Genomic DNA, 26,836 nt, shown 5'->3' with positions numbered 1-26,836 from the left:
CAGCTATTAGACCGAAATTTTCCAACTATTATCCCAAAAACAGATAAATTTGGTTAAAATTATTAGTAAATTATTAGAAAATTACTTTAAAAAATTAGATTATTAACCCAAAAAATCCTATAACCTCCCCTAAATTAACAAAATAAACATAAAATTCCTTAATCTAACCCTAACTACTCTTTAAACCCCTCAAAGATATCTAAAATAATAAATATTCACCAGTCAAATCACACAAGTTCTAACTACTCAATCACATAGTCAAGCAACACTTTAAGACACAACATTAAACCCAAAGTTAACCAAAGTTAAAGTTAACAGGTTAACCAAAGTTAAGGGTTAACAGGTTAAAAGGTTAACAAGTTAACAAGTTAACCAAAGTTAAGGGGTTAACCGTAGATGCGTTGTGGTTTCCCCATGGTACTTTTGATGGTGAGTCCTTTAACGTTGTTCCAATTCTTCTTTAGTAGTGAAACTAGGTAGTTTACGGATAATACAATGTTGGCTTTTAGTTGTTCAGGTGACATTTCGACGTTCCCTACGGCGACTCCCATGCAGAGCACTTTCTTTAACTGGAACTTCACACTGGACCTCAGTTCATTAATCTTATCCTCCATCCTGTCAGTGTGGAGTAGCTGAGTGGGGAACTTGCCAGCCTTGTTAAGGCCTGGTCCCAGGAAACGAGGGATCTGAGGCAGCAACGACTGTGAGGCCAGAAACGCACTGTACTTATTCGCCAATTTCTTTACTAAAGTTTTATTCCTGTTGAATTTCTTTAGGCCCTCAAGGTCAATAAAGTCCACGCCCAGCGCTTTAGCCTCGTCACAGTGCACAGCGTCCCCAAAGACACAAACTTTCATGTTCTTTTTCGGCGCATTTTGTAATACGACAGTGCCACTAAAACGCTTATCACGCTGTGTGTCATAGTCCTTCAGAGCTATAAACATTATTTATTATTATTGTTTAGATAGAATCGGTCAAATTTTATTAAATAATTATTCAAAATAGTAGAAAAAAAATAAATGCCAAAGTTGATCGGGCTAGCAAATTAAAATTTTCCTCCCTCAATCAATTCTGCTGCTTCAATAACATATTTGGCAAAAAATAATTGTAAATAGTAAAATAATTATCAGAAAGGTTGCAAAATGGTAAATAATGGGGTAAATAAGGGACTGAATGGTTTGGATACAGATTTGTAATTCGACGGTTTCGGTGAAGTTTCGTTTCTTGGTTTTTGAGCCTTCCAAAACAGCCGTAACGGCGTCATTCAATCGATCCGAAGATAATTTACTACAATCATCCCATGAATCTTATTAATATTATAACAATAACTATGGAAATACTATTGAATACCTCATAATGAAGGTCAGAAGTAGAGGAAAAAAATATTACGATAAGGTGAAATAATTTAATATTAAAAATCGTCCAATACTCAAAATAACAATAAAAGATAAATAAGATAAAAGTAATTCAAGTCACTACACAACTGTGGGGAGTTAGAATCCAAACTTAAATCTCAATTATTAACAGTTATCACTCTCTATCAATAAAAATATTATCTGGTTAAAAGAAATTTTCACAAAATAATTAATTCCATCAAACAACACAAATAAATTAATAATTAAATTAAATAAATTAATAAATAAATTAATTAATTAAATAATTTTAAGGTTGGTTGTGTGTTTCAGGAGTGGGATTCGATCCTACGACCTACGGCTTATAGAATTATGTCTAGTCCACTCCGACATTACACATAAATTCACACATTACATTATTTTCTTAACTATATACTACTTACTGTACTATACTACCATATACCATACTACATACCATACTATATAATATAGTATATAATAGTATAATATAATGGGATGATATGGGAAAATACTGTGTGAATGAGTGAATGTGTAGTAATGATGTTGTGTGGAATCTGGTTGGATTTGGGAATCTGCTGGGATCCGGGTGCAGTATGAATGTTTATGGTTTGGGTGAAGTAGGAATTGAGTGAAGGTGTGAAAAGATGATGTATGTTGTTGATTAACGTCTCCCATTAAAATTGATAACCCCATTACAAATTAATTATTAGATTTTAAATTACCATTACACTTTTTTTACTCTTAACATCATCGGAGTTATTTGTACCCTATATACCATAGATCAACTTCATTTCTACACAAAATGTCAGACGACGAACTACAAAGAAAACGACCCCGTGTCTCAGACGGTAATCATACCTACTTTACACAATAATTTTTACAATATTTTTTTAATAATATTTAAATATTATTATTTTATTGTTATTTTTTGATTTTTGGGTGATATTGCATGGATTTAGACGAGCAGGATGAACCTGAAGATGTGGAAGATGTAGAAAACGCCGAAGACGATGGTAGCGAAAGTATCCTCCCACTACCCTCTCATACCTATTCACACCTCCAATTACCCAAATTATTTTAAATTAATTAAAATTATGTTAATTTAGCTAATTTTAATTTAGCTAAAATATGTTAATTTGGTTAAAATGTTAATTATTGTAGTTAGATGGTTAAATTTTGGTAAATATTTTTATAACAATTTGCCGTTAATTTTGGCTATACTTGGGAAGCGAAATTTTCCAAAAACGCCTTAAATTACCAGAAAAATACTTAAATCAAATTATCTAAAAATACTTAAATTAAATTAATTAAATTAATTAAATTAATTAAATTGATAAAGTTAATTGAAAAATGTGATTAGCTTCGACGGACCAGCCAAAGAGAAAGTCTGCGCGAACTGTGGCTAAGAAAAAGTACTCGTCTGACGAGGAGGAAGAGGAGGAAGACGAGGACGAGGAAGAGGAAGAAGACGAAGAAGAAGAAGATACCGACGAATTCGACGAAGCCGATGAAGAAGAGTTCGAGGTACTCACACAATTTCAACCTATTCACACCAGTTTACTCACGAGTTTAGTTAGTTAGGAGTTTACTCACGAGTTTAGTTAGTTAGGAGTTTAGTCACGAGTTTACTCACTAGTTTAGTCGTGAATTTAATGTAGTCACGAGTTTAATGTAGTCATGAGTTAACTCTGGTGAATAGTTGAAAATGTTGTAGGACGATGATTGAGTAATATAATTGTAATTCATTGTGTAATCTATCCCTTAACCTTCAATATACTCACCAACAATTTTTCACCATTATTATTTTATCATTTATTATTTTATTATTATTTTATCACTTTATTGTTAATTTATTTTTATTTTTATTTTTAATTATGTTTGACGAAAGTTTGATAAATAAGAAATTTCGGGCAAATTTACGCACCAAATGCTTCTCTAGCACAGATTCCCGAAATTCCGGAGATTCCGCAAATTCTGAGAAATTTAATGATTCCAAAAACTCAACTAGTCCCAAAAATTCCAATCTTTTGGATAAAAAGAGATTTGTGGCATTATTGCTGAAGAATAGCAATTCTTTAATTTTACTGCACTTGATTATTCAAAGGAATCTTAACCGACACTCTCCCGCCAAATTACATTCCCCCTCCTCTTCCTCTAGCTCCCCCTCTTCTTCCCCTAGCTCCCTATCCCCTAAGAATAGTAGCTCCCTCTCACCTTTTTCTACTAATTCTAACACCTACACAATTGACAAATTGCTGGAATCAGACGACATGAGATTAAGCGTGATAATAAACGTCCAGGAACCAACAAACTCCAACACAATCACAAATGTTAACACGATCAGCAACCAGAAACTCAATTCTGTGGTTAAAATTTTGAGTAAATTTACACCAACGGAGGTGACGGAACAGTTTGAATCTCCCTCACTTTGCGCTTATAAACTCAATAATTACCTCACAATTATCATCATCACACATTGCCATCTACTACACAATACCTCACACAATTCTCCACACACCACTTTACACACTTTAGATTACACTGTACACACTACTCCACACGGTACTCTGAACACTGTAGATTACACTGTACAAAATACTGTGTGCACCTTGGAATGTGATGTTTTGAGGGAAAATTATGAAAAAATGGCCCAAAATGACCCTGACAGCTTTGTAATATCCTGGAATAAACTACTATACAACAACGTCAGACACTACTTTAATTCGTATACGAGGGTTTATCTACTGTTGCCAGACTGTGTTGAGGATATTTGTAAGATGACTTTGCTTTTGACGTGTCTGGGTTTGGGAGGTGACGTTGCCAACTCCACAGCGTTTCACACCACTCTGGACAATGTCACACTACTCAGACCCTTAAAAACGTTAACACAGGAACAACTATCCTTTTACGCCCAGATTCATAATGTTAACACCGTTAGCGATTACACAGCCGGACCCGTTTTAAAGTGTATAGAAGAGCTAATCGCTGAAGTAACACAGGAACATAATAATTCACTCCACAACATCATCAACATCACCAATAAACTAAACACTCACACTTAATCTCCTTAATACTGTAAACTCGTTAATTTTGTAATCTTAATTATGTAAATTCTGTAACTGTAATCTAGTTAATAGTGTAATATTTGTAAGTTGTAGTGAGTCTGTTGACCTTATTAAAGAGCACAAATGTGTTGATAATATATTAATATACTATACTAAATAATATAATATATGTTGTGGAGTATGGAGAGAGTGGGATGTAGGTATTGGAATGGCCAGTTTAGCGGTTTTCTCGGCATTGACATTGAGTACGTCAAACCCAACGAATTCGACAAACTCTCCAATCTCATCGCCACCTGGGAAGTTAACACTTACTACTTTACTATATACCCCTAGAGGGAGCTGTTTTATTATATACCCCGAGAGGGAGCTGTTTTATTATATACCCCGAGAGGGAGCTGTTTTATTATATACCCCGAGAGGGAGCTGTTTTATTATATACCCCCAGAGGGAGCTGTTTTATTATATACCCCCAGAGGGAGCTATCTTAACCATACTCTTAGATATACCCCGAGAGGGAGCTAAATAATTATATACCTAGTATTATACCCCTAGAGGGAGCTAATTAACTATATACCTAGTATTATACCCCTAGAGGGAGCTGTTTTACAGTATACCCCGAGATGGAGCTAACTTACTACTTATATTATATACTATAGTATGTGTAGGTGTTAAGACTGATATCGAGATCGGATGAAGATACTAAAGAAGTTTTCAGATTCCTCTCTGGTATAATTTTGCTAGATTAAGCTATAATTTTACTAGATTAAGCTATAATTTTACTAGATTAAGCTATAATTTTACTAGATTAAGCTATAATTTTACTAGATTAAGCTATAATTAGTTGGTAATATGGTGTGTTAGGTTATAGAGTGGGCGGTGACGTAGTGACGGAATTTGAAGAATATATCGAACGCGGCATCATCAAGGGCAATTCACTCTTCAAACAACTTATTCAAATTTCCAATAATCTCAAACTTTTTAACACTAAGAATTGCGCAAGTGTTGGTAAAATGTGCAGACTCAGCGGACAAAAATGCAGAAGTCGTACCCAAAATAAACCTGACAAATTGGACAGATTGGATAGATTGGACAAATTGGATGGTGTGGATAAACTGAATAAAGGGGATGGTGTGGACAAACTGTGTAAATTGGATAAAGGGGATGTTCTGGAGTGTAAGGTTGAGATTCAGGGGATTAAGGAGTGGAGTAATAGTGTTGTGGAGAGAGGAGTTGGATTTATGATGTTGAGGAATTATATGATACTGGGGTTGATAAATGAAGGTTCTGCTGGTAAAGTTTATCTGGCAGTTGGTGAGAAACATGTCTTATACGCACTCAAATTCATTAATAAAAGTGTTGATTTTCATTCATACACAAAGATCAGGTTTCCGTTACGGTGTCACTGCGGGGCACCCAACTTTTTATTTACTTTTTTGTCTCTCCTAGGCCTTCATTTATCCCCTAGGACTCTTTAGTACCCTAGGACTCTTTAGTTACCTAGGACTCTTTAGTTATCCCTAGGACTACTTAGTTATCCCTAGACCCTTAGTTATCCCTAGACCCTTAGTTATCCCCTAGGACTACTTATCTATCCCTAGGACTACTTATCTATCCCTAGGACTCTTTAGTTCCCTAGGACTCTTTAGTTCCCTAGGAATCTTTAGTTATCCCTAGGACTCTTTAGTTCCCTAGACCCTTAGTTATCCCTAGGACTCTTTAGTTCCCTAGTTAACTATTTACTCATTTTTCTAACTTATTAACTATAACATACTGTAGTAATATAACTAATTACCTTATTATTATGAGTTAGAATAAAACGGCTAATCTCCTTAAATAACTAATAATAGAGATGAGTTGGAGATAAGTTACGGTGTGAGGCACGAGAATGTGGTGGAGACTGTGGTGATTATGGAGACGCGGCGCAGTTTAGTGCTGGTGATGGAGTACTGCGCGGGCGGTGACCTCATCACGTTCATTCGGAGAAACGGCGCAATAACTGAAGACAAGGCCAGAAACGCCTTTAAAATGATTCTAAACGCCGTTAAATATCTACACAACAACAACATCTACCACAGGGACATCAAACCCGAAAACCTACTCATACACACCAACAGTATATTCATTATGTAGTTATTTACCTTATCTGAATTTGCCAAAATTTACAAAAATTAATTGTAAAATTTGGTTAAAAAAAATAAAGTTAAAAATTGATCGGGCTACGAATTTTCGAGGAAATTTTCCTCAATTTTTGCTGCTGTAACCACTCATTTATGAAAAAACAATTGTAAATTGTAAATAAAATACCAATAGGTTGCAAATTGTAAAATAATGGGGATACACAAATTAACTACTTACACACCTACACATTTTTACACACCTACACATTTACACACCTACACATTTTACAAATCTGTAGACGTGCTAAAGTTATGTGACTTTGGAGCGTCTATAAGGGTGAGGGGTGATGTCAGATTATATGAGACTGTGGGTACAATGAGTTACGCTGCGCCTGAGGTACTGGACGGTACTTGTGGTTACTTGGGTGAAAAGGCTGACGTGTGGAGTCTGGGCGTGGTACTCTACGCGATGGTGTTTGGACAGTTACCCTACACCACCAGGGAGGAAACTGTCAAATCAGTTTTAAAGCTGATTTTATCCACTAAGCTAAGCTTTCCCACGAGGAAAAGCACAGAGTTTACAAGGCTGGTTAGGCAAATGCTACACGTGGAACCAAGTAAACGAATCACACTACAACAGATTCTCACACATCCCTGGGTCCTGGGGAATTATAAAGAGAGAACTGTCAGTAGAGTTTCAGTCTGTAACTCAGTCAGCAGTGGAGCCACTCGAGCTGAGAAAATTATTACCCATTCTGCTGCTACTGGAGACCCAGAGGGAGCTACTATAAGGGTACCCCAAGAGGGAGCTAATAATATACCCCAAGAGGGAGCTAATTCTAATACTATTAACTGTATACCCCTAGAGGGAGCTAATATAAGGGTACCCCGAGAGGGAGCTAATATTCTTAGGGGAGAGGGAGCTAATAATATACCCCAAGAGGGAGCTACAATTGTTAGGGGAGAGGGAGCTAATAATGAAAAGAGAATTGGTATGAGTATTGGGGAGGAAATATTAAGTATGGTAGTGGATAATATAATTTAAACACTACACCACAAGATTAACTTTATTCCAATAAATTAACCTTATTCTAATAAATTAATAATATTGTAATAAATAAATTTTGTAATAAATAAATTTTGTAATAAATAAATATTGTAATAATTATTGTATGGTGAGGAGTGGGATAAATGTGTTTGGGAAGCAGTGGTGGGGAAGGAGTCATTTGAGAATAGGAAGCAGAACACAACCAAGACCAAATAAAGGTTTCAAACTCTCCACTCTCAAGTCCGTCCCAAAAACCGTTGAATATTTCAGGTACAAATTTTTTCCACCATTTTTTTAATTTTTATTTTATTTAATTTAATTTTATTTTTATTTGTGTGAAAATTGTGTAAATTTTTGTAGATGGTGGAAGAGGATTCGTAGGGGCAATTTAGCCTTTGTTATCAACTCACTTCATAATGATCCCAATCACATACGTAATCCACTACCACAGTTACACATTTACACCCAGTTATCTACTACCCCATTATTTTACAATTTGCAACCTCTCTGCAATTATTTATTATTTTACAATTAAAATTTGCCAAATGTGTTATTGAAGCAGCAAATTAGATAATTATTTTCCTCGGTAAAGGCTAGCCCGATCAACTTTCGTATTTATTTTTAAAACTCCTAATTTACGCTTATTATACAATTAGCAATGTGTAAATTGTGGTGAAATAATGTGTTGTAGTGTTATCGAGTGACATTGCGAAGTTTGAGCGTGGCGAAGCTAACCTCTCCAAACCTCACCTAAACACCATTTTCAAATACCTCGGCATCACTAATAGTACCAAACACACTAAAAAGTTTATCTAAATCCCCAATTATACACCCTTACAACTCTAACACTTTTCATACTACTGACAATATCCATACTATGTACACTATGGACAATATTAACACTATGGACAATGTGGAAAATGTGGAGAGTGTGGAGGGTATGGCATTGGAGGGTGAGAGTGTGAGGCGTAAATTCTTCTTTTATTTCTTCTTGGCTGTGGTTTTTGTCTTCTTTTTTATTGTCAACTTTTTACCCTACGATCCCGACAATCTCACCCTCAACCTCAATCTCATCAACTCATACTACCACGGGACCTATCAACTATGTCTACACAATACTAATACTAATAATAGTGTTAACAATATTAATAGTGGGAATAGTGGGAACAGTGTTAACAGTGGGAACAATGTAAATAATGAGGAAAACTGTGTAATTGGGGAGATGGAGTTGATAGTTGTGTTGAAGGACGTGAACTTGGACGGGTTCTACAGGATTTACGTGGGCATAGTCCTGGAGCCGCACTACCAGGGCAAGTGGTACCAGTTCTGGAAATCCAAACACTTCTTCTCATCCACACACAAACACTCACACATCATACTCTCACTCTCCAATCTCATTCATCTCTCCAATTCTGTCAATGTCAACTCTGTTGGTAGTGTAAACTCTGTGAACTCTGTGAACAGTGTGAGAGAGGGGGAAAACTGGTACTTGAATGACTTTGTGCCTAATTTTATTAATACCAAGAATCTACACATTAACAATGGGAAAGGAGGATTAAGTGTGGTTTCGAATGATAAGTTGTTGAATAGCATAAGACTGAACACCTGGAACCAGTTCTCACACCTCGGAAATATACACAATTTTAATCTCTCCCTTACTCTCTCTCAGGGAATTATCACAAACACTGTGAATAGTACTGTAGGTACTACTGAGGATCCGGAATCTCCTACGGATACTGTAAACACTATGAATACTATGAATACTATGAACAGTGTAAACAGTGTGAATAGTGTGAATAATGTGAAGATATCGAGTAGGGAGATGGATGAGTTGTATTTGATAAATATGAGGAGGTATGTGCAGAACGAGTTTGAGCACATAGCGAACTTTGACATCTCGCTGTATAACCCGTTCAGCGTCTTCAACACACACAACTTTTTCAACACCAACTCCGCTCCCAACCTCATCAACAACCAAGATGATATCACAACCATTCTCAATATCACCAAAGGTAATTATTTACTCATTATCTATTGTAGTAATAGTATAGTTAGTGGGTAGCTCCCCGTGGCGGTCCCCCACCTCACTACTATCCGGGCCAATCTCCGCTTGACATTGGTTTTCATAGTAGATATTACTATACCAATTGCTCTATCCCAACTTACTATAGTATTAATATTATAGTAAACTGTAGTATAATAATGGTATAGTTAGATAGTTAGGGGTAGCTCCCCGTGGCAGTCCCCCGCCTCACTACTATCCGGGCCAATTCCCGCTTGACTTTGGAGTTCATAGTAGATCCGTACTACTCACTGTACTATATTGACCTAGTATAGTATTAATATTATAGTAAACTGTGGTATAGTAATAGTTAGTGGTTAGCTCCCTATGGCAGTCCCCCACCCTACTACTATCCGGGCCAATTCCCGCTTGACTTTGGAGTTCATAGTAGATATTACCATACCACTGTACTATCCTAACTTGTTATAGTATTAATATTTGTATAGATGCGGAAATGAAGGATGTGGATAATATTAGGGGTAATGTGAATGTACTGATTGACCATTTCAATCCTGTGCAATCAAACTCAGTTCCTCAGTCACATGGGAATGCTGAGGCGGGACCAAGCTCCGTAACGCAGTCAGAGCGGGTGGAAGCCGAGTTATACAGTAATGAAATAGGGATAAGAGTGAGGCTAACCGGTGAGGAGAAGGACATGCGAGTGTTATCCCGTACAACAAACATTTTGTACATAGTTTACATATTAAAAAGTTTACTCGAGCTCCTGTTGTATAATAACCAATTCAAAAACATCACAACGCAGTCAGACTACAACAAACTAAGCATCATGACCGTCAGCCTCATGACTTTCCAAGAAGTTTTCGAGATCTTTCTACTCCTCTTTCACTCCAACATTTTCTTCTCCAGCCTCATTTACTTTACTCTTTTATTATTCTTGAAGTTCTTTTTGTTGACAGTTGTGCAGCACAGTTTTATTATTCTCATTTGGAGATCGTCGCATTCGCATCAAATCAGACAAGGATGGAATGTACTACAAAAGTCGTTTAGCATTTTTTATAGGTCCGTTGCGGCGTTAGGTCCGCTCATACTAGTTATTTAGCTACAGATAGCCACCCCGATGGGACTCTTTTTGTCCCCGAGGACTCTACTAACTCAGTTACCTATTTACGTATCCCCATTATTTACTAATTTGCAACCTTTTTGATTTTTATTTTACAATTTACAATTATTTTTTCGTAAATAAGTAGTTACAGCAGCAGAAATTACAATTATTTTCCTCGGTATTTCGTAGCCCGATCAACTTTTGCATTTATTTCCAAAATCACTAAATTTCTAATTATTTTTCAATAAATTTGAATTATATAGTAAATAACCCCTACGGGGTGTTAACAATGGTTATAGATATTACTTCACGTTTATGACGATATTGTTGATAATTTGGTATTATTACTACAATAACAAGTCTGTGGTGGTTTGTGTGGTGTATTTAATTTGGGTGCCGCAGATAATGCTCGATGTCTGGAACGGCCAAAACAACCCCCTCAACCATCTTTTTATACTATTAATAATAGTGCTAAAACTGCTGTTACCAGTTTACATTTTCTACTTCAAGGATAATATCTTCAATTTCGATCTCTTTGACGGGGATACCATTAACACCAGCACCACACTGACTTACATACTATTACTATTATCTCTGTTGCAGATAGTGGTAATACTGGTGCAGCGGTTGTATGGCGCGCGGTACTTGTTTAATTGGCCGATACTGCCCAAGATTTATTCCTACGTCAGGCCCTGGACCAAGATCATGCAAGATGACTTACAACAATGCAACATCTGCATGTTTCATATTCTATACCATAACAAGTATTAATACTATTAGCAGTAATCGTAGTTATAGAATTAAATAGTTATTCAGCCAGAATAGTGGAGTGAGTAATACACATTCCGTGTGAACTCCAAAGTCAAGCGGCAATTGGCCCGGATAGTAGTGAGGCGGGGGACCGCCACGGGGAGCTACTTCCTAATTATCTATTAGTATAATTATAAAATGTGATAGGGATTGGAGTTTAACGCCGTGTGATCATATATTTCATAATAATTGTTTGAAGGAGTGGATGGTTATTAAGCTGGAATGCCCCAACTGCAGAAGACCATTACCTCCCATTATACAGTAGCGGTGCTCCGTTACGGTGCTTGTATTCTACTGTGCTTGTACTCTATTGTAGTTTCTACGGTGATATTCTCTTAGTATTCTCCCTCTTGTGTATTACTCCGTAACGGAGAACTTACAACTTAGCCCTGAGTGTGTAGTACCTAGGGTTGTACTATAATATATAATGTGTTATTATATTTGTATAGTATTTGCTACATTTTGCAGTTTAAGCTTTAGTAATTGTTTATAATTACATCTTGGGATTGACTTCACAGTAAACATTTGATTTATACTCAAATCTACAAATTTATTATCTAAATTTCACAATTTTGGAAATAAATGCCAAAATTGATCGGGTTACGAGAAATAAATTTTCTCACCTAACCACTTTTGCTGCTTCAACTACACATTTCGTAAAAAATAATTGTAAAAAGTAAAATAAATATCAGAGAGGTTGCAAAATGGTAAATAATGGGGTAGTAGATAACTAAGTGTGAGTGAGCAGGTGCCCCGCAGTGACACCGTAACGAACTTGGATTATATAGTGAAATAAGGTTAAAATGTGAATCCCAGACGCGAATCCCGTCAAAAGAGCAAGAGATAAACTGATTTCCCACCTCCAAAAATGAGTAAACAGGACCGCTAAACATTGTTACGGGGTTGGGGGATACGGATGTAGTTTAACGTATTGTAGTGTAAATTCCTTCAAGTTGATTATTACCAAATTTCCGTCATCACATAATAAATAAGTTCCTCTGTACTAAAAAATTATACTCGTGACAATGTTAATTACGGAATAAAGTTTGAGCGGATTCGATTGGAGTTGGAATGATTTGACGGATTGAGTTGAGTTTTCACGCCAGAGTCTCAAATTCTTATCACGAGACACACTCAAGAAATCCACACTGTCCAGTCCATACCTCTTATTACACACCTAAACAAATAGCTCATAACCACTAATTCCGGGGAGTCGGAGTAAAATTAGGTATATAATTAAGTAAACTCTCTTAACTACTATATTTGGGGAGTCTACCTATTTTTACTGTAATATAGTAAATAGTTAAGTAAATGATCATAACTACTAATTCCGGGGAGTCGGAGTAAAATTAGGTATATAATTAAGTAAACTCTCTTAACTACTATATTTGGGGAGTCTACCTATTTTTACTGTAATATAGTAAATAGTTAAGTAAATGATCATAACTACTAATTCCGGGGAGTCGGGGTAAAAATTAACTATAGTAATAGTTGAGTAAATGTTCATAACTACTAATTCCGGGTAGTCGGAGTAAAATTAGGTGTATAATTAGGATACTGAAAGAATGTGTGTGGTATGTCCGAGAAAGTGTTTGGTATGTAGGTCATTGGTGAAAAGATCAACGAGTTTAACGAGTGATAAATCGCCGTTGGATGAAGAAAGTAAAAGAGAACTTTCAAGTGGGTCCAACTTCACATCCGTCACTTCATTGTAAAATATTTGCTCACAATACAACAAATTACCCTCTCTCAACTGCATTACGGGGTTAGGTCAAATGTAAACAATTATATAACTATAATCTCATAACTACTAATTCCAGGGAGTCGCCCTATTTTTACTGTAATATAGTAAATAATTAGGTATTAGCTCCCCTTGGCAGTCCCCCACCTCACTACTATCCGGGCCAATTCCCGCTTGACTTTGGAGTTCACCCGGGATCCATATCTACCACTCGGATATTCTAGATGAATAACTATTTATATTGTAGAAAAGTTTCTCACGTGCCAGACGTAGAGTTTACCGGATTTTGACCCGCAAAATAATATTTCTCCTTCATTAGTACACGTAATACTCGTCATCTACACATAATTAACACTATCCAAAGTATAAATAATGTATAAATAAGGGTAAATAAGGGTAAATAGACTCCCTAGAGAGAGTTAGAACCCCTAGAGAGAGGTAAGAAATTGGTGCAGTTGGACCTGACACCGTAACGGACCATTTCAGGAACAGAGGCTCTGAAAACATTCTCGTGTGAAATGAAAACTAATTTTGCCTTCTCCAACAGTGAAACACACAAACCACTACTCGACATCACACATCCGTTCATCTCACTCAACATACTCTCCTACACACTCATTATAAAATTATTCACCTAATTTTACTCCGACTCCCCAAATATAGTAGTTAAGAGAGTTTACGTAATATTTAACTAGATAAAAAATAGGCCGACTCCCCGGAATTCGTAGCTAAGAGAGTTTACCTAATTTTATACTATACTACAGTAAAAATAGGCCGACTCCCAGGAATTAGTAGTTATCACATTCTACATAATATTTAACTAGATAAAAAATGGGCCGACTCCCCGGAATTAGTAGTTATCACATTCTGCATAATTATATACCAAATTATATACATAAATATATTATTACGTTTGCGATGGTTTGATCGATTCTGGCGTTGGAATCCAGGACGTGAACGCCAGACTTACCAACTACAACAACTTTTTCCAACATCCCAAACAATTTATCAATTCATCAAATTAAATAATTAAAATTAATTAAATTAAAATTTGTATAATAAAATTGTATAATAAAATAAAAATTTGTATAATAATTGTGTAATGTATAGGTTGAGTAGGAGATGTCATAGGAATTGTATAACTGGTGTAGCGGTAGAGTCTGATGTGGTATGTTCTGTGGGCAAGGATTCCACGGTGTTGGTGCATAAAAGAACCGAATCCGACCTCGTCTGCGTTAACAAATTTACGCTCTCAAAAGATAAAATTAACCTTTCCTCCGTCGATCTCAACAATAATCTCATCGTCACCGCTGACTCCAATGGCTCCATCCATCTTATCCCAATTAACACACGGAATGTTATTAACTGTACTAACGGATACAACACTGTTGACAGCGTAAATGATGAAATAGATGAAAAAGTTACGAGTAGACAAATGAGAACAAATGCCCACGTGGGATTGGTGAGTTATGTGAGATATTGTGGACAGACTCAGGTGATGAGTTGTGGTTACGATAGGAAAGTCCGTGTCTGGGACTTGAGGAACTTAAAAATTCCATTACATAACCTCACAGGACACACAGCAAATGTTAATTACCTGGACACTACAACACTCAACTCACCTGAAGAATATCTCATCACATTCTCCAACGAATCAAATAAGATCTTATCCGCCGGTTCTGATCGTACCGTAAGGCTATGGAATGTAATCTTTTACCCATACCCTCACTAGTTCCTTAGTTATCTATTTACACATCCCCACTATTTACCATTTTGCAACCTTTTTGGTATTTATTTATTTTTTACAATTATTTTTTGGTAAATGTGTAGTTACAGCAGCAATAATTCGGGGTGAGAAAATTTATTTCTCCTAACCCGATCAACTTTTGCATTTTATTTTTTTTCACCTTATTTAACACATATTTTAGTAAAATATTTATAAAATAATATTAATATTGTAAAAATGATTATAGAGTCCCCCGGTGATGTGTAAGAACAATTGCGGATTTTGCGGTAGTCCTGCGAATGAAAACTACTGCTCCAAATGCTATCGCGAACACCTCAAACGCAAATCGCTACTCATCAACACGAACACTTCTAATTCTAATACTAATACCAATACTAACACTGACACTACGGATACTGTGGACACCGTTGACACTGTGGACAAAGTGGTAAATGGTACAGATAATGTTGAATTTGAGACTACTGTGGAAACTGCAACACCGGAAACTAATAAATTAGAGAATAAACTGGAGAACAAAGAGGAGGAGGAGAACAAGGAGGAGGAGAGTTACAGTTGTAGTGTGTGTGGGAAGATGGTTGGTTTATTGGGATTTTCGTGTCGTTGTGGTAATGTGTTTTGTAGCCTACACCGCCAGGCCAATGTCCACAACTGCCAATTTGATTATAAAAGTTATAATCGATTACAACTACAACGCAAATCCGTCAAAGTCGTTGCTGACAAATTAGAACGCATTTAACCCTTTAATATTCTCACCTTATTTATTTTATTTATTTAATCATTATTTATTTAATTTTATTGAAAAATAATTAAATTTTATCAATTTTAAAAATAATTGCAAAAGTTGATCGGGCTGGGAGAAATAAATTTTCTCACCTAACCACTTTTGCTGCTTCAACCACTTATTTACCAAAAAATAATAGCAAAAATAAAATAAAAACCAAAACGGTTGCAAATTGTGTAAATAGTGGGGATGTGTAATGGATTTAGGTAAAAAATGTGTAAATGCGTAAAATGTCTAGCCTAATTTAAAATTCCAATCACAAATTTATATATAAAATATTTAAATAAATAAATTTGTGTCAAAATGTGTAAAATGTGTAAAAATGTGTAAAATTTGTAAAAATGTGTAAACGGGGTAAACGGGGTAAAAAATGTGTAGAGGAAATGTTGGGATGTGTAGGTGATAATTTTAAGAATATTGAGAATAATTTATTCTCTTTAATTTCTCACACATTCGCTCGGTAATTCACATTTTAACACAATTTTTGTGATGAAGAGGTCGCGGGGTTTGGCGTATGTTGTGTCTTCAGTTTTGTTACTCTTGGTGTGCGGCGCCTCCGCCGGACTACTCGTTAAAATTAACTTCTTCCCACCTGAATCCAACACTACAAACACACTTCCGAACACTTCCAACACACTTCCGAACACTTCTAACACACATCTGAACGGTTCTATCACGGGTGTTGACGTAGTGAACCCAGTGGACTTGGACGTGAGTAAGAGAAGTTTATCAAATTTTAACTATGTTGAGGACAGTTTTGGTGTCAAATTTGTGGTTAAAAAGGGCTTTGGGATTAGGAAAATCTACGACTCCTCAAGGCCACACGAAGTTATCTACAACAACCACCAGGAGTTTGCCACGCAAGTTTATCTACACACCGACGAATCCGTCAGATCTCTCATGATCCTCACAAACCACAAAGCCCTACTCAGACATTATTCCACTCACCCTTTCCATTCCCACAATTCACACTATTCACACTATTCACACTATTCACACAATTCACACAATTTCAATAATTTAACTAATATTAACAATTGGGACATGTCGAGTTTGAGGTTTTATGGTCAAAGTGGTGAGGAATTGGACCACAGCAATTTTAGTCCAAATCTGCACAATCTGTCCTACGGCTATGATTTTACTCATGGGGACTCTGAGAACAAAGTAGTGAAAATAGTGTTATCAGGAGAAGTATTGTATGAATATGAGAAGATGAAAGAGTTTGGAGAGGTTAGTGGAGTTTACTTTAATCCCCTCAAGTCCTCCTTCTTCCTCCTAAACACTGAGAATACTATGAGAGTACTTACCACTGGTACTGACACCACCACTACAATAAGTATAGTGAACGTGGTGGAAAAGGATAAAACAGAGTCGCTCAATAGTGAATTGGTGAAGAGAGAATTGGTATTGGAGAGAGAATTAGTGAGTAGAGAGTGGGGAGAGTTGTTGGAGAAGGGATATGTGGCGGAGTCTGGAAGTGTTTTTAGTAGTGTGTCGGACGGTGAGAGGAAGATTTGGAGTGCGGAGGGGTCAGATTACGCAGTTAAAGTATTAGTTAAAGTAGTAGAAGCAGCAGAAATGGTAGGCATAATCATGCTCAACGGCACATTCTTACTATTCCAAAGGGTTAATAAGGACTGGGAAAATATCACACAACGACTTCTATACACACATCTCACCAATTAACATTTAACATTTAATATTTTATTATTAATGTTTTGATTTGATTATTGTGTTATTTATGTGTTATTTATGTGTCTGGGTTTGGGGGTTTGGTGTCTGGGTTTTGGGTAGTTAAGTAGCTCCCTCTCGGGGTATATAGTTAAGGGTACTATATAAATTAGCTATAGTATTATTCTATACTATATACCCCAAGAGGGAGCTAATTTATATACCCCGAGAGGGAGCTAACTAATACTATATAGGGGAGAGGGAACTACTTTACTGTATAACTTTAATGCTACATAAATACTATAGCTATACCTAATACTATACTAATACGTTACTACTATTAAACTACTTAGTATACTATGTTACTACAGTGCTATACTCTTAAACCCAGACACATAATATACTATACCCATAATACTATACTATACTATATATCATATACTATATATATTATGTATATGTATAGTAGTAATAATACCATAGTAGTAGTACAATACTATAGCACAGTAAATACCGTTACTATACCTTACATAAGTATAGTAATCTTATTTACAAGTAATTTAAACCTTAAATTTATCATTTAATGGCTTAATTTGGCAAATGTGTAAGAATGAGTCAGCCCTACCAATCCCTTACCAACACTCAAAATAATTCTAATATTGTTAAGATAATGACACAAATGGACTATAGAGCTGAGATAATCAATGGTAAGCCTGTTCTATACCGTAGAACCAACAATAGATCAGATTGGGACGACATAACTCACACTCTCTACAGTTTGGATGAATTAGAATTCTACGATTTGGAGTTGAATTACGCAAAATTCACAGAATTGTTGAGAAAGTTACGAGGTCTCATTTATACAATAAAGTTGGGTCCAAAGTGTTATCACGTCAAGTTTGGTGACAAGTTGGTGTGGTCCTACTGTGCAGACCCTTTCAGGAGATTACCATTTGAATTATTATTTAATTTGGAGAATAATACCATGAATTTACTATTCAGTGATGGGACAATCAGAGGTTTAAACATGGAAGGATATGACACCGACTGGCCAGAACCTGGCAAACCACTCACCAAACTCAATGATACAAAGTTATTAACACATGAGAAATTGAATGTATTCCTGTTCAGCCAGGAGAAAAGATGTTATAAACTGGAAATCTGTGATAAAATCATTTGGAAACATGAGGAAAACAGGCCGTTTCCCCTCTCTTGCATAGTTGAAAATGATACTTTTACACTTGTTTTCCCAATCAATACGCCGTACATTACACACAACGGAGCCACAAACGATACCTTCACTTTCTCCTTCAAACCTTAAATTTATCACACAACATATGCAGTAATATTGTATATAATTATGTAGATGTTGATAACTACTAAATTTGGGGAGTCGGCCCATTTTTTACTGTATTATAGTAATAATTAAGTAAAGTGTGATAGTGTCGAATTTAGGGGAATCGGCCCATTTTTTAATTAGGTACAAAATTAAGTAAATGTTCATAGCCACTGTATTTGGGGAGTCGGCCCATTTTTTAATTAGGTACAAAATTGAGTAAATGTTGATAACTACTAAATTTGGGGAGTTGTGTTATAAAATTGATTAAATCTTAGTGTGTGTATTGTTTTTTGATTAAAACGACAAAGTTATCATTTTTCGTGAATTGTTTCTTTATTTTGAGTGGAATTTTCTCGGAGCTCGTGTGCTTTAACCAGAGCTGACTCGCCTCAATTATCTTCAGTATCGTTCCCGTACCCTCTGTTATATACGCCGAATAATCCTCCCCCTCTACCCGCTCCTCATACACATTTCTAACTCCTCTCAACACTGGCATAGTGTCACTATGTCTAATTGAGTCACCCAGTTTACAGTTGTCATTGTGTTTGATATTATCGGGGAACTTTGTTGTATATTCGGAGAATTTAAGTTTTTCAAGCGATTTTGTGATTTCAGCCAGATTATCATTTTTCTCCCTCTAAAAAATGCTTAGACCCCCAAGAATTCGTGGTTATCAAATTCTATCTAATTATATACACAAATGAATGCGTAAAAAAGACACCAATGTGTAAATAAGACACGAAAGTGTGTAAAGTGTGTAAAAGTGTGTAAAAGTGTGTAAACTACGTAACTAAGTGTGTAGGTGTAAAAATGTGTAAGAATGTGTAAGAATGTGAGAATACGTCGGAGAGTTCGTGTGTGTTGTGGTTGAGTAGTTTTAGGAATTCGTTTGTGGTGTCGATTGGATTGTCCCAGTGACTGTTCTCATTCGGAAACTTATACAACGGATTCTCACACATCCAACCTAACCCTCTAACACATCCATTAACACTAAATAACTCAATTATTAACTCGTAACAACTGATAACTATGTAAATAGTTAACTCGTAATAACTATGTGAATAAACTGGTGATATTTGGGTGAATACGTGTTGAGAGAGTGTTTGGGTGAGTTGATGTTGGAGAGTAGGAAGTCGGCTTCGTCGTTGTGGTCGAAGGAGTGAACGTCCCCAGCAATACCCAAAAAACTCTCCAAATTAAAAATCTTATTCGTCATCCCAAATTTATTTCAATTTATTAAATTGTTTAAATTTGTTAAATTTTATTAATTTTGTTAAATTTGGGGAAAATTGTAAAAAATGTAAAAAATTGTAAAATATGAAAGAATTGTAAAATAATGAAAAAAATGAAAAAATTGAAATTTGTGTAAATTTTGCGATGACTGTGGAATAAAAATTGCGATGATTCTGTGGAATAAAAATTCTGTAAAGTTGAATAAAATTATTCCAAAGATTAGAATTTAATTTGTGAAATTCCAATCTCAGCCCTTTTATTCTATGGAATCCTACCACACGCACCAAATAGCATTAACTCTTCCTTCCACCATTTACACTTCTTCCACTATCTACACAATAACCAACTTTATTATATACTTAACCAGTATTCATAATATATTACCTTTAATTGTTATGTGGAATTAGGGGAAGTTATAGTTACTTGGGATTCCTAACACTTTTTTACACATCTCTTTACCCATCCCCACTATTTACAATTTGCAACCTTTTTGTATTTTATTTATTTTTTAGAATTAAAATTTGGTAAATAAGTGGTTGAAGCAGCAAAAGTGGTTAGGTGAGAAAATTTATTTCTCCCAGCCCGATCAACTTTTGCAATTATTTTTAAAATTGATAAAATTTAATTATTTTTCAATAAAATTAAATAAATAATGATTAAATAAATAAAATAAATAAGGTGAGAATATTAAAGGGTTAAATGCGTTCTAATTTGTCAGCAACGACTTTGACGGATTTGCGTTGTAGTTGTAATCGATTATAACTTTTATAATCAAATTGGCAGTTGTGGACATTGGCCTGGCGGTGTAGGCTACAAAACACATTACCACAACGACACGAAAATCCCAATAAACCAACCATCTTCCCACACACACTACAACTGTAACTCTCCTCCTCCTTGTTCTCCTCCTCCTCTTTGTTCTCCAGTTTATTCTCTAATTTATTAGTTTCCGGTGTTGCAGTTTCCACAGTAGTCTCAAATTCAACATTATCTGTACCATTTACCACTTTGTCCACAGTGTCAACGGTGTCCACAGTATCCGTAGTGTCAGTGTTAGTATTGGTATTAGTATTAGAATTAGAAGTGTTCGTGTTGATGAGTAGCGATTTGCGTTTGAGGTGTTCGCGATAGCATTTGGAGCAGTAGTTTTCATTCGCAGGACTACCGCAAAATCCGCAATTGTTCTTACACATCACCGGGGGACTCTATAATCATTTTTACAATATTAATATTATTTTATAAATATTTTACTAAAATATGTGTTAAATAAGGTGAAAAAAAATAAAATGCAAAAGTTGATCGGGTTAGGAGAAATAAATTTTCTCACCCAGTCATTTCTGCTGCTGTAACTACACATTTACCAAAAAATAATTAACAATTGTAAAATAATTGTAGAGAGGTTGCAAAAACTGAATAAAATGGGGAAGGGTAAATAAGAGGTAGGTAGGTGGAGATACCGTATGTTGATCACGATCGTTATTCATCTTGAAAACCGAAAAATTGAACCTGTCCAAGCCTAATTTTCCTCTACCAATCTTTCACAACTTGCCAACAATTTAACACTCAAATTATTAAATTGATTAAATTGATTGAATTGATTGAATGGATTGAATGATTTGATAAATTTTAAAAATTGAAAAAATATTATCAAAATTATTTTCAGCTGATTAATTTGTTATTTGATTAATTTGTGAGTCGCTGATTAGTCAGTTGATTACTCAGATTACTCAGATTACTTGGTTGATAAACAAGTCAATAAAAAGGTTAATAAGGATGGTTAGGATAGTAAAGATTATGCGATAGTTGCATGAAAGGTAAAATAGTTTGATGTGAAGTGTTTAAAAAGTTTGAGTTTGGAAATGGGAAAATTTTAAGCTTTTGAAATTTACGGAAAATCGATTCTGTAATTTCTCTCACAATGCAACTCTACGTCCACCCAACAAGTACTAACAACAAATCTCAATCCAAAACCTCTCAATCCCACATAAAATCAATTACCCTTATCAATAAAATTAATTATTTATATTAATAATTTATTAATAATTTATTAATTATTTTAATTGGTGTTAAAATTGGTAAAATAAATTTTTCAGCTGGATGTGAAATCACAAGTGTACTTTCAACACTAATCTCAAAATTGAAATTTTCTACCCAAACTTATTTTACAATTCTTAAACCAGTATTAAGTTATGGATATATAGAGGTACCATCTTAGCAATTTTGCCCATCCCCATTATTTACTAATTTGCAACCTTTTTGGTATTTATTTATTATTTACAATTAAAATTTGCCAAATGTGTTATTGAAGCAGCAGAAATTGATTTACGGAGAAAATTTATTTCCCCTAACCCGATCAACTTTGACATTTATTTTTTTCTACTAAATTTATTAATTATTTTTACATAAAAATTAATAAATATTTATTTAATAAAAATGTGTAAGAGATTAGGGGATTAAGTTGCGTATGGTTGTGGAGGAGAGTTTGATGTGTTTGTGGTTGTGTTGGTAGCATACGAGTCCGATGTTGATGAGGTCCCACTGGACTAGTCCCAACTCTTTCCGTTGCTTATTTACCCTTACGCCATTGCTCAGTATCTCAGACGTCACCAGTAAACCGTAACCCTCTCTTATCTCACTCGATGGTCCAATCACGTCCTCCAACTCAAATGTCATCATCTCAATCCCATTACTACTATTATTATTACTATTACTATTAGAAGTATTATTATCAGTAGTATTAATAGTAATAGTGTTGATAGTATTTTGAGAGCAGCAGAAATGGTTGAGGTGGGAATTTTTATTTCCGCTAGCCCGATCAACTTTTGACTTTATTTCCAAATTTGTATTATTTGTAATTATTTTTTCTACATTTGGGTCTAAACAATTTCCACCAATATTATCTTCAATTTGATCACACAAGACGTTAAATTCCACATCATAATTTATTATTTCTCCGGACGTAATATTTACCATGTCAACTGTATTAACATTAACACTGTGAATATGTGTGAGAGTGTGTAGATAGTGGTGAAGGTATTGGATGCGTTTGGAGATGTGTTGGATTTTGTTGTGGTTTGGTTTATTTTTGAGTAGTGCGCCGGTGGAGACTCCGATTGATAATTTTTTACCACAAGACAAATACGCAGCCAGTAACAACAACTTGTGACCGAAATGCAAATAATCAAATGTACCTACAGATTATTTCATAATTTATTATCTAATTTGTGTTAATTAGGGTTAAAAAAAAATAAATGCAAAAGTTGATCGGGTTAGCTTTTACCGAGGAAAATAATTCTAATTATTGCTGCTTCAACCACTTATTTATGAAAAAATAATTGTAAAAAGTAAAATAAATGTCAGAAAGGTTGCAAAATGGTAAATAATGGGGTAGCTAAAAGAAATACCGCAGAACATAATGTTATCATACTTCCTAATCCATAAACTACTATTATTACCAACTCCATGACATATTTCACTCAAATCACTCAATTTAGTTGTGTCATCTGTGTCATCGGATGTGTAAGTAGTGTCAGATGTGCGAGAGTAGTGTGATGTGTTTGAATGTTGAGAGTAGAAGGGATGATAGAGAAAGGGATTATTAAAGTACAAAAAGGTGTTAGCGTCTGGATCCTCGGTTAAATCATTCAATTGTATTATTGTCACAGGTTGGTTTGGGATTTTGTAAATTGGAATTATTATCACATCCAACTGCTCATTGTTCATTATGTCCATTCTCTACATTATTCATCATTATTTATCAAAAATAATTGTAAAAAATGGTTAAAAAAAATAAATACGAAAGTTGATCGGGCTACGATTTACCGAGGAAAATTTCCTCCATTTTTGCTGCTGTAACAACACATTTGGTAAAAAATAATTAAAAAAATAAATAAAATATCAAAGAGGTTGCAAAATGTGTAAATAGTGGGGTAGGATAACTAATGGTTACGTTGAAGATGGCGAGATAGTGAGTGAGGATTGAGGAGTATAGAGCTTTGATATAGTTGAGAGTGATGGTAGACTGTAAGAAATTGTGTTGATCGAGTTTGAGATAAATTAATAAATCCTTAACGTACTGTAAAATGTTACAAATCAGCCTTGAAATTGATCTTATATTCTCCTCCAATACACATAATATACATTTCCCGCATCTGTCCCCCGGCCCAGGCCTACTGGTTACACAGCCCCAATTGAAATTATTTACATTAAAATTATCTTCATTAGAATTATCTTCATTAGAATTATTTACATTAAAATTATTTTCGTTAGATTTGATAAGATGATGTAGTAATTTGGATAATTTGGTGTCATGGAGGATAATTTTCATTTTTAACACTATTTACACTATTTTACATTTTTATTATTTTACATTTTTATTATTTTTCATTTTTATATACAAATTTACCCCTCCACAATGTTAATATAATCATACTATTATATATATAATGGTATATAGAATGGTATTATGGTGGAGATTGAGGGTAATCCGTTTTTGAGTATTTTGGAGAAAAACTACCCAAATTTACACAAGTCAATTTTTTCCAACAATAATAAATTTATTATTCTCATTCCAAACTCACAAACCCTCATCAACTCACACATCAACCTCACTTTCATCAGTATACTCATTCTCACTCATACTTAATAGTATAGTTAATTATATACTTAATAGTATAGTATAATAATGTATTAGAAAGTCACGTATTGGTGGAGACGGGAGTGGAGGGTAGTTATGTGAACAGGTGTGGTCAGGTGGTGGAAATGGTCAACGATTCCTTCATTACAAGCTTCGGGTTTAACAACTTTAACATCTGCAATGTCACACACAAACATAAATTCAACAATTATATACAATGTATGTTGCGGTACGGTGTCACTGCGGGTCACCTGCTCACTCCCACCTACCTAGTTATTTACTTACGTATCCCCATTATTTAAACTTTTGCAACCTTTTTGTCATTTATTTTACAATTTACAATTATTTTTTGGTAAATGTGTTGTTGAAGCAGCAATTATGATAGAGATTTTCCTCGCCAAAAGCTAGCCCGATCAATTTTGCAATTTATTTTTAAAACACAAAATTTAGAAAAATAATATTATGTAGTGTATTGGATAGATTCGCATTTACTATCGAGGACAAACTCGGGTAACAATTTAACAATTTAATGAGTTAATAATTGTAGAAATTGACTACCTCAAGTGCTTCAATGACAATCCTGAAACAATTGTTAAGCGGTAACAACTAATTATCAATAGTTAAGACACTTACAACTTATTTCCAGGTGGTCTGAGGAGAATGAGGAGTTTGGCGAGTATTACTTCAACAAGCTAAACGAATTTAACAACACATTTGTCATTGTAACTTTTTACCCCAAATTATCCATTTTAGGTCCCAGGATACGAAACTGAAACCGCCAATACCATCACAAACATTATCGAAAAATCGGTAATCCACCCCATTCTATTCAGTTTTTGCAACCTTTTTGACATTTATTTTACAATTTACAATTATTTTTTACCAAATGTGTTGTTGAAGCAGCAATAATTCGGGGAGAGGAAAATTTATTTCTCGTAGCCCGATCAACTTTTAACTTTATTTCCAAAACCGTGAAATTTACAATTATTTTTCAATAAAAATGATAAAATTAAAATAATTATCAATTTAGATGCTGTTGTTGAATGAGAGGAGGGAGTACTTGCGTGTGTACGACAGTCGAATATATGAAATATTACTAAACCATTCCTTCTCTCATCTCTTTAATAATTTATTCAACGCTCTCTCCAACTCTTATCTCCCACTCGAAGATGTCATTCAGGTATTCACACAATTATTACACAGTTAAGTATAGTAAATTAGTATAGTAAATTGGTATAGTAAATTAGTATAGTAAATTGGTATAGTAAATTGGAATGTGTAGAGTAGAATAATGAAGTTGAGGATGGAGTTGAATTTGAACTTGTCGTTGTTGATATTTAATAGTCGCAGGGACATGAACGACATCAACATCATTCCCATCGTTGAGAAGTTACATCAGGTGCGTTACGGAGCTTGTACTCTACAGTGTTTAGTTATTTACTACAGTTCCCTAATCATACCCTCATCTACCTACTACCCAGTTATCTAATATCCCCACTATTTACTATTTTGCAACCTTTTTGATTTTTATTTTACTTTTGTAATTATTTTTTCATAAATAAGTAGTTACTGCAGCAATGTAGATAGAGATTTTCCTCACTACTCATACCAACTTAATTATACAATAGTAAATAATAATTGTAGATGGAGAAGAGTGTGGAGGTGTGGAGTAAGTTGAGAAGTTTATGTGAAGCTGTGGAGTTGAATAAGAGTAAATCCTCAGAGGAAAGCGTTTCCTACTTAATCCTCGCCATTGTCGTAGGTAGCCTCAAACACATCATCACACACGCCACTCTCATACATCTCTACATCGCCTCAATCACAAATAATAATAATAATTTAAATGTTTGGACTGAGAACTTGCAGATTTTTAGCTCGGCAATCTCGTTCCTCCTCGAGTAATATTTTTTTCACACCGGTGTATTTTATTATTAATAATAATAATTCATCATTTTTATTGAAAAATATTTGTAAAAAATAGAAATTTGGAAATAAATGCAAAAGTTGATCGGGCTGGGATAAATAAATTTTCCTCCCTAGTCATTTCTGCTGCTGTAACAACACATTTACCAAAAAATAATTGTAAAAAATAAATAAATACCAAAAAGGTTGCAAAAGTTGAAATAATGGGGGTAATATATGATTACTGT

The 26,836-nt window shown here is 34.7% G+C and overlaps 15 protein-coding genes across 15 annotated transcripts; 10 read left to right on the top strand and 5 right to left on the bottom strand.

The window, feature by feature from the left end:
- Positions 1 to 201: 201 nt before the first annotated feature.
- On the bottom strand, positions 202 to 2,015 carry rpl10a (60S ribosomal protein L10a). The gene is made up of 3 exons (XM_758667.2): positions 1,351 to 2,015; positions 1,187 to 1,287; positions 202 to 934 (listed from the first exon to the last, which is right to left on the bottom strand). The coding sequence occupies exons 1-3, from the start codon at positions 1,353 to 1,355 to the stop codon at positions 387 to 389; spliced, it is 654 nt and encodes a 217-aa protein (XP_763760.1). The 5' UTR covers positions 1,356 to 2,015; the 3' UTR covers positions 202 to 386.
- A 106-nt stretch (positions 2,016 to 2,121) lies between these two features.
- On the top strand, positions 2,122 to 3,160 carry Ncl (Nucleolin domain protein). Its single transcript, XM_061306195.1, has 4 exons — positions 2,122 to 2,221; positions 2,333 to 2,395; positions 2,734 to 2,897; positions 3,088 to 3,160. The coding sequence occupies exons 1-4, from the start codon at positions 2,176 to 2,178 to the stop codon at positions 3,097 to 3,099; spliced, it is 285 nt and encodes a 94-aa protein (XP_061161823.1). The 5' UTR covers positions 2,122 to 2,175; the 3' UTR covers positions 3,100 to 3,160.
- An 87-nt stretch (positions 3,161 to 3,247) lies between these two features.
- TpMuguga_04g02595 (uncharacterized protein) lies at positions 3,248 to 4,435 on the top strand (the record flags this gene model as incomplete). The annotated part of the gene is made up of 1 exon (XM_061306196.1): positions 3,248 to 4,435. The coding sequence occupies one exon, from the start codon at positions 3,248 to 3,250 to the stop codon at positions 4,433 to 4,435; it is 1,188 nt and encodes a 395-aa protein (XP_061161822.1).
- Positions 4,436 to 4,606: 171 nt separating this feature from the next.
- On the top strand, positions 4,607 to 5,184 carry TpMuguga_04g00123 (uncharacterized protein; the record flags this gene model as incomplete). Its single annotated transcript, XM_758665.1, has 2 exons — positions 4,607 to 4,738; positions 5,104 to 5,184. 2 exons carry the CDS (start codon positions 4,607 to 4,609, stop codon positions 5,182 to 5,184), a joined length of 213 nt encoding a protein of 70 aa, XP_763758.1.
- A 264-nt stretch (positions 5,185 to 5,448) lies between these two features.
- On the top strand, positions 5,449 to 7,600 carry Melk (Protein kinase domain protein; the record flags this gene model as incomplete). Its single annotated transcript, XM_758664.1, has 3 exons — positions 5,449 to 5,822; positions 6,286 to 6,551; positions 6,855 to 7,600. The coding sequence occupies 3 exons, from the start codon at positions 5,449 to 5,451 to the stop codon at positions 7,598 to 7,600; spliced, it is 1,386 nt and encodes a 461-aa protein (XP_763757.1).
- A 127-nt stretch (positions 7,601 to 7,727) lies between these two features.
- On the top strand, positions 7,728 to 8,419 carry TpMuguga_04g00121 (uncharacterized protein; the record flags this gene model as incomplete). Its single annotated transcript, XM_758663.1, has 3 exons — positions 7,728 to 7,873; positions 7,964 to 8,037; positions 8,295 to 8,419. The coding sequence occupies 3 exons, from the start codon at positions 7,728 to 7,730 to the stop codon at positions 8,417 to 8,419; spliced, it is 345 nt and encodes a 114-aa protein (XP_763756.1).
- Positions 8,420 to 8,480: 61 nt separating this feature from the next.
- TpMuguga_04g02385 (Ring finger domain protein) lies at positions 8,481 to 11,985 on the top strand (the record flags this gene model as incomplete). Its single annotated transcript, XM_061306167.1, has 4 exons — positions 8,481 to 9,615; positions 10,112 to 10,685; positions 11,028 to 11,492; positions 11,686 to 11,985. 4 exons carry the CDS (start codon positions 8,481 to 8,483, stop codon positions 11,801 to 11,803), a joined length of 2,292 nt encoding a protein of 763 aa, XP_061161821.1. The 3' UTR covers positions 11,804 to 11,985.
- On the bottom strand, positions 11,965 to 14,353 carry TpMuguga_04g00118 (uncharacterized protein; the record flags this gene model as incomplete). Its single annotated transcript, XM_758660.2, has 8 exons — positions 11,974 to 12,080; positions 12,314 to 12,423; positions 12,453 to 12,541; positions 12,575 to 12,715; positions 13,097 to 13,291; positions 13,540 to 13,617; positions 13,758 to 13,886; positions 14,191 to 14,274. The coding sequence occupies 8 exons, from the start codon at positions 14,272 to 14,274 to the stop codon at positions 11,974 to 11,976; spliced, it is 933 nt and encodes a 310-aa protein (XP_763753.1).
- Positions 14,354 to 14,381: 28 nt separating this feature from the next.
- On the top strand, positions 14,382 to 15,762 carry SAP9 (WD domain G-beta repeat protein; the record flags this gene model as incomplete). Its single annotated transcript, XM_758659.1, has 2 exons — positions 14,382 to 14,984; positions 15,253 to 15,762. The coding sequence occupies 2 exons, from the start codon at positions 14,382 to 14,384 to the stop codon at positions 15,760 to 15,762; spliced, it is 1,113 nt and encodes a 370-aa protein (XP_763752.1).
- A 495-nt stretch (positions 15,763 to 16,257) lies between these two features.
- TpMuguga_04g00116 (putative integral membrane protein) lies at positions 16,258 to 17,493 on the top strand (the record flags this gene model as incomplete). The annotated part of the gene is made up of 1 exon (XM_758658.2): positions 16,258 to 17,493. Exon 1 carries the CDS (start codon positions 16,297 to 16,299, stop codon positions 17,491 to 17,493), a length of 1,197 nt encoding a protein of 398 aa, XP_763751.1. The 5' UTR covers positions 16,258 to 16,296.
- A 440-nt stretch (positions 17,494 to 17,933) lies between these two features.
- Positions 17,934 to 18,837, top strand: TpMuguga_04g00115 (uncharacterized protein). The gene has a single exon (XM_758657.2). The coding sequence runs from the start codon at positions 18,089 to 18,091 to the stop codon at positions 18,797 to 18,799; it is 711 nt and encodes a 236-aa protein (XP_763750.1). The 5' UTR covers positions 17,934 to 18,088; the 3' UTR covers positions 18,800 to 18,837.
- Positions 18,838 to 19,088: 251 nt separating this feature from the next.
- Positions 19,089 to 20,033, bottom strand: TpMuguga_04g00114 (uncharacterized protein; the record flags this gene model as incomplete). Its single annotated transcript, XM_758656.2, has 3 exons — positions 19,089 to 19,454; positions 19,660 to 19,789; positions 19,906 to 20,033. The coding sequence occupies 3 exons, from the start codon at positions 20,031 to 20,033 to the stop codon at positions 19,089 to 19,091; spliced, it is 624 nt and encodes a 207-aa protein (XP_763749.2).
- A 687-nt stretch (positions 20,034 to 20,720) lies between these two features.
- On the bottom strand, positions 20,721 to 22,114 carry SAP9 (AN1-like Zinc finger family protein). Its single transcript, XM_758655.2, has 2 exons — positions 21,508 to 22,114; positions 20,721 to 21,255 (listed from the first exon to the last, which is right to left on the bottom strand). The coding sequence occupies exons 1-2, from the start codon at positions 21,532 to 21,534 to the stop codon at positions 20,746 to 20,748; spliced, it is 537 nt and encodes a 178-aa protein (XP_763748.1). The 5' UTR covers positions 21,535 to 22,114; the 3' UTR covers positions 20,721 to 20,745.
- Positions 22,115 to 22,495: 381 nt separating this feature from the next.
- Positions 22,496 to 24,377, bottom strand: TpMuguga_04g00112 (Cytidylyltransferase family protein; the record flags this gene model as incomplete). Its single annotated transcript, XM_758654.1, has 3 exons — positions 22,496 to 23,241; positions 23,455 to 23,785; positions 24,000 to 24,377. The coding sequence occupies 3 exons, from the start codon at positions 24,375 to 24,377 to the stop codon at positions 22,496 to 22,498; spliced, it is 1,455 nt and encodes a 484-aa protein (XP_763747.1).
- Positions 24,378 to 24,409: 32 nt separating this feature from the next.
- TpMuguga_04g00111 (uncharacterized protein) lies at positions 24,410 to 26,605 on the top strand (the record flags this gene model as incomplete). Its single annotated transcript, XM_758653.2, has 9 exons — positions 24,516 to 24,669; positions 24,744 to 24,905; positions 25,155 to 25,196; positions 25,234 to 25,285; positions 25,333 to 25,408; positions 25,440 to 25,496; positions 25,717 to 25,866; positions 25,969 to 26,085; positions 26,331 to 26,588. The coding sequence occupies 9 exons, from the start codon at positions 24,516 to 24,518 to the stop codon at positions 26,586 to 26,588; spliced, it is 1,068 nt and encodes a 355-aa protein (XP_763746.1).
- Positions 26,606 to 26,836: the final 231 nt, after the last annotated feature.

This window comes from Theileria parva (assembly GCF_000165365.1).
Source record: "Theileria parva strain Muguga chromosome 4 map unlocalized ctg_529, whole genome shotgun sequence".
Lineage (NCBI taxonomy): Eukaryota > Apicomplexa > Aconoidasida > Piroplasmida > Theileriidae > Theileria > Theileria parva.
Note: the sequence above shows the minus strand (reverse complement) of the source record. Positions and strands in the feature narration are given on the sequence as shown.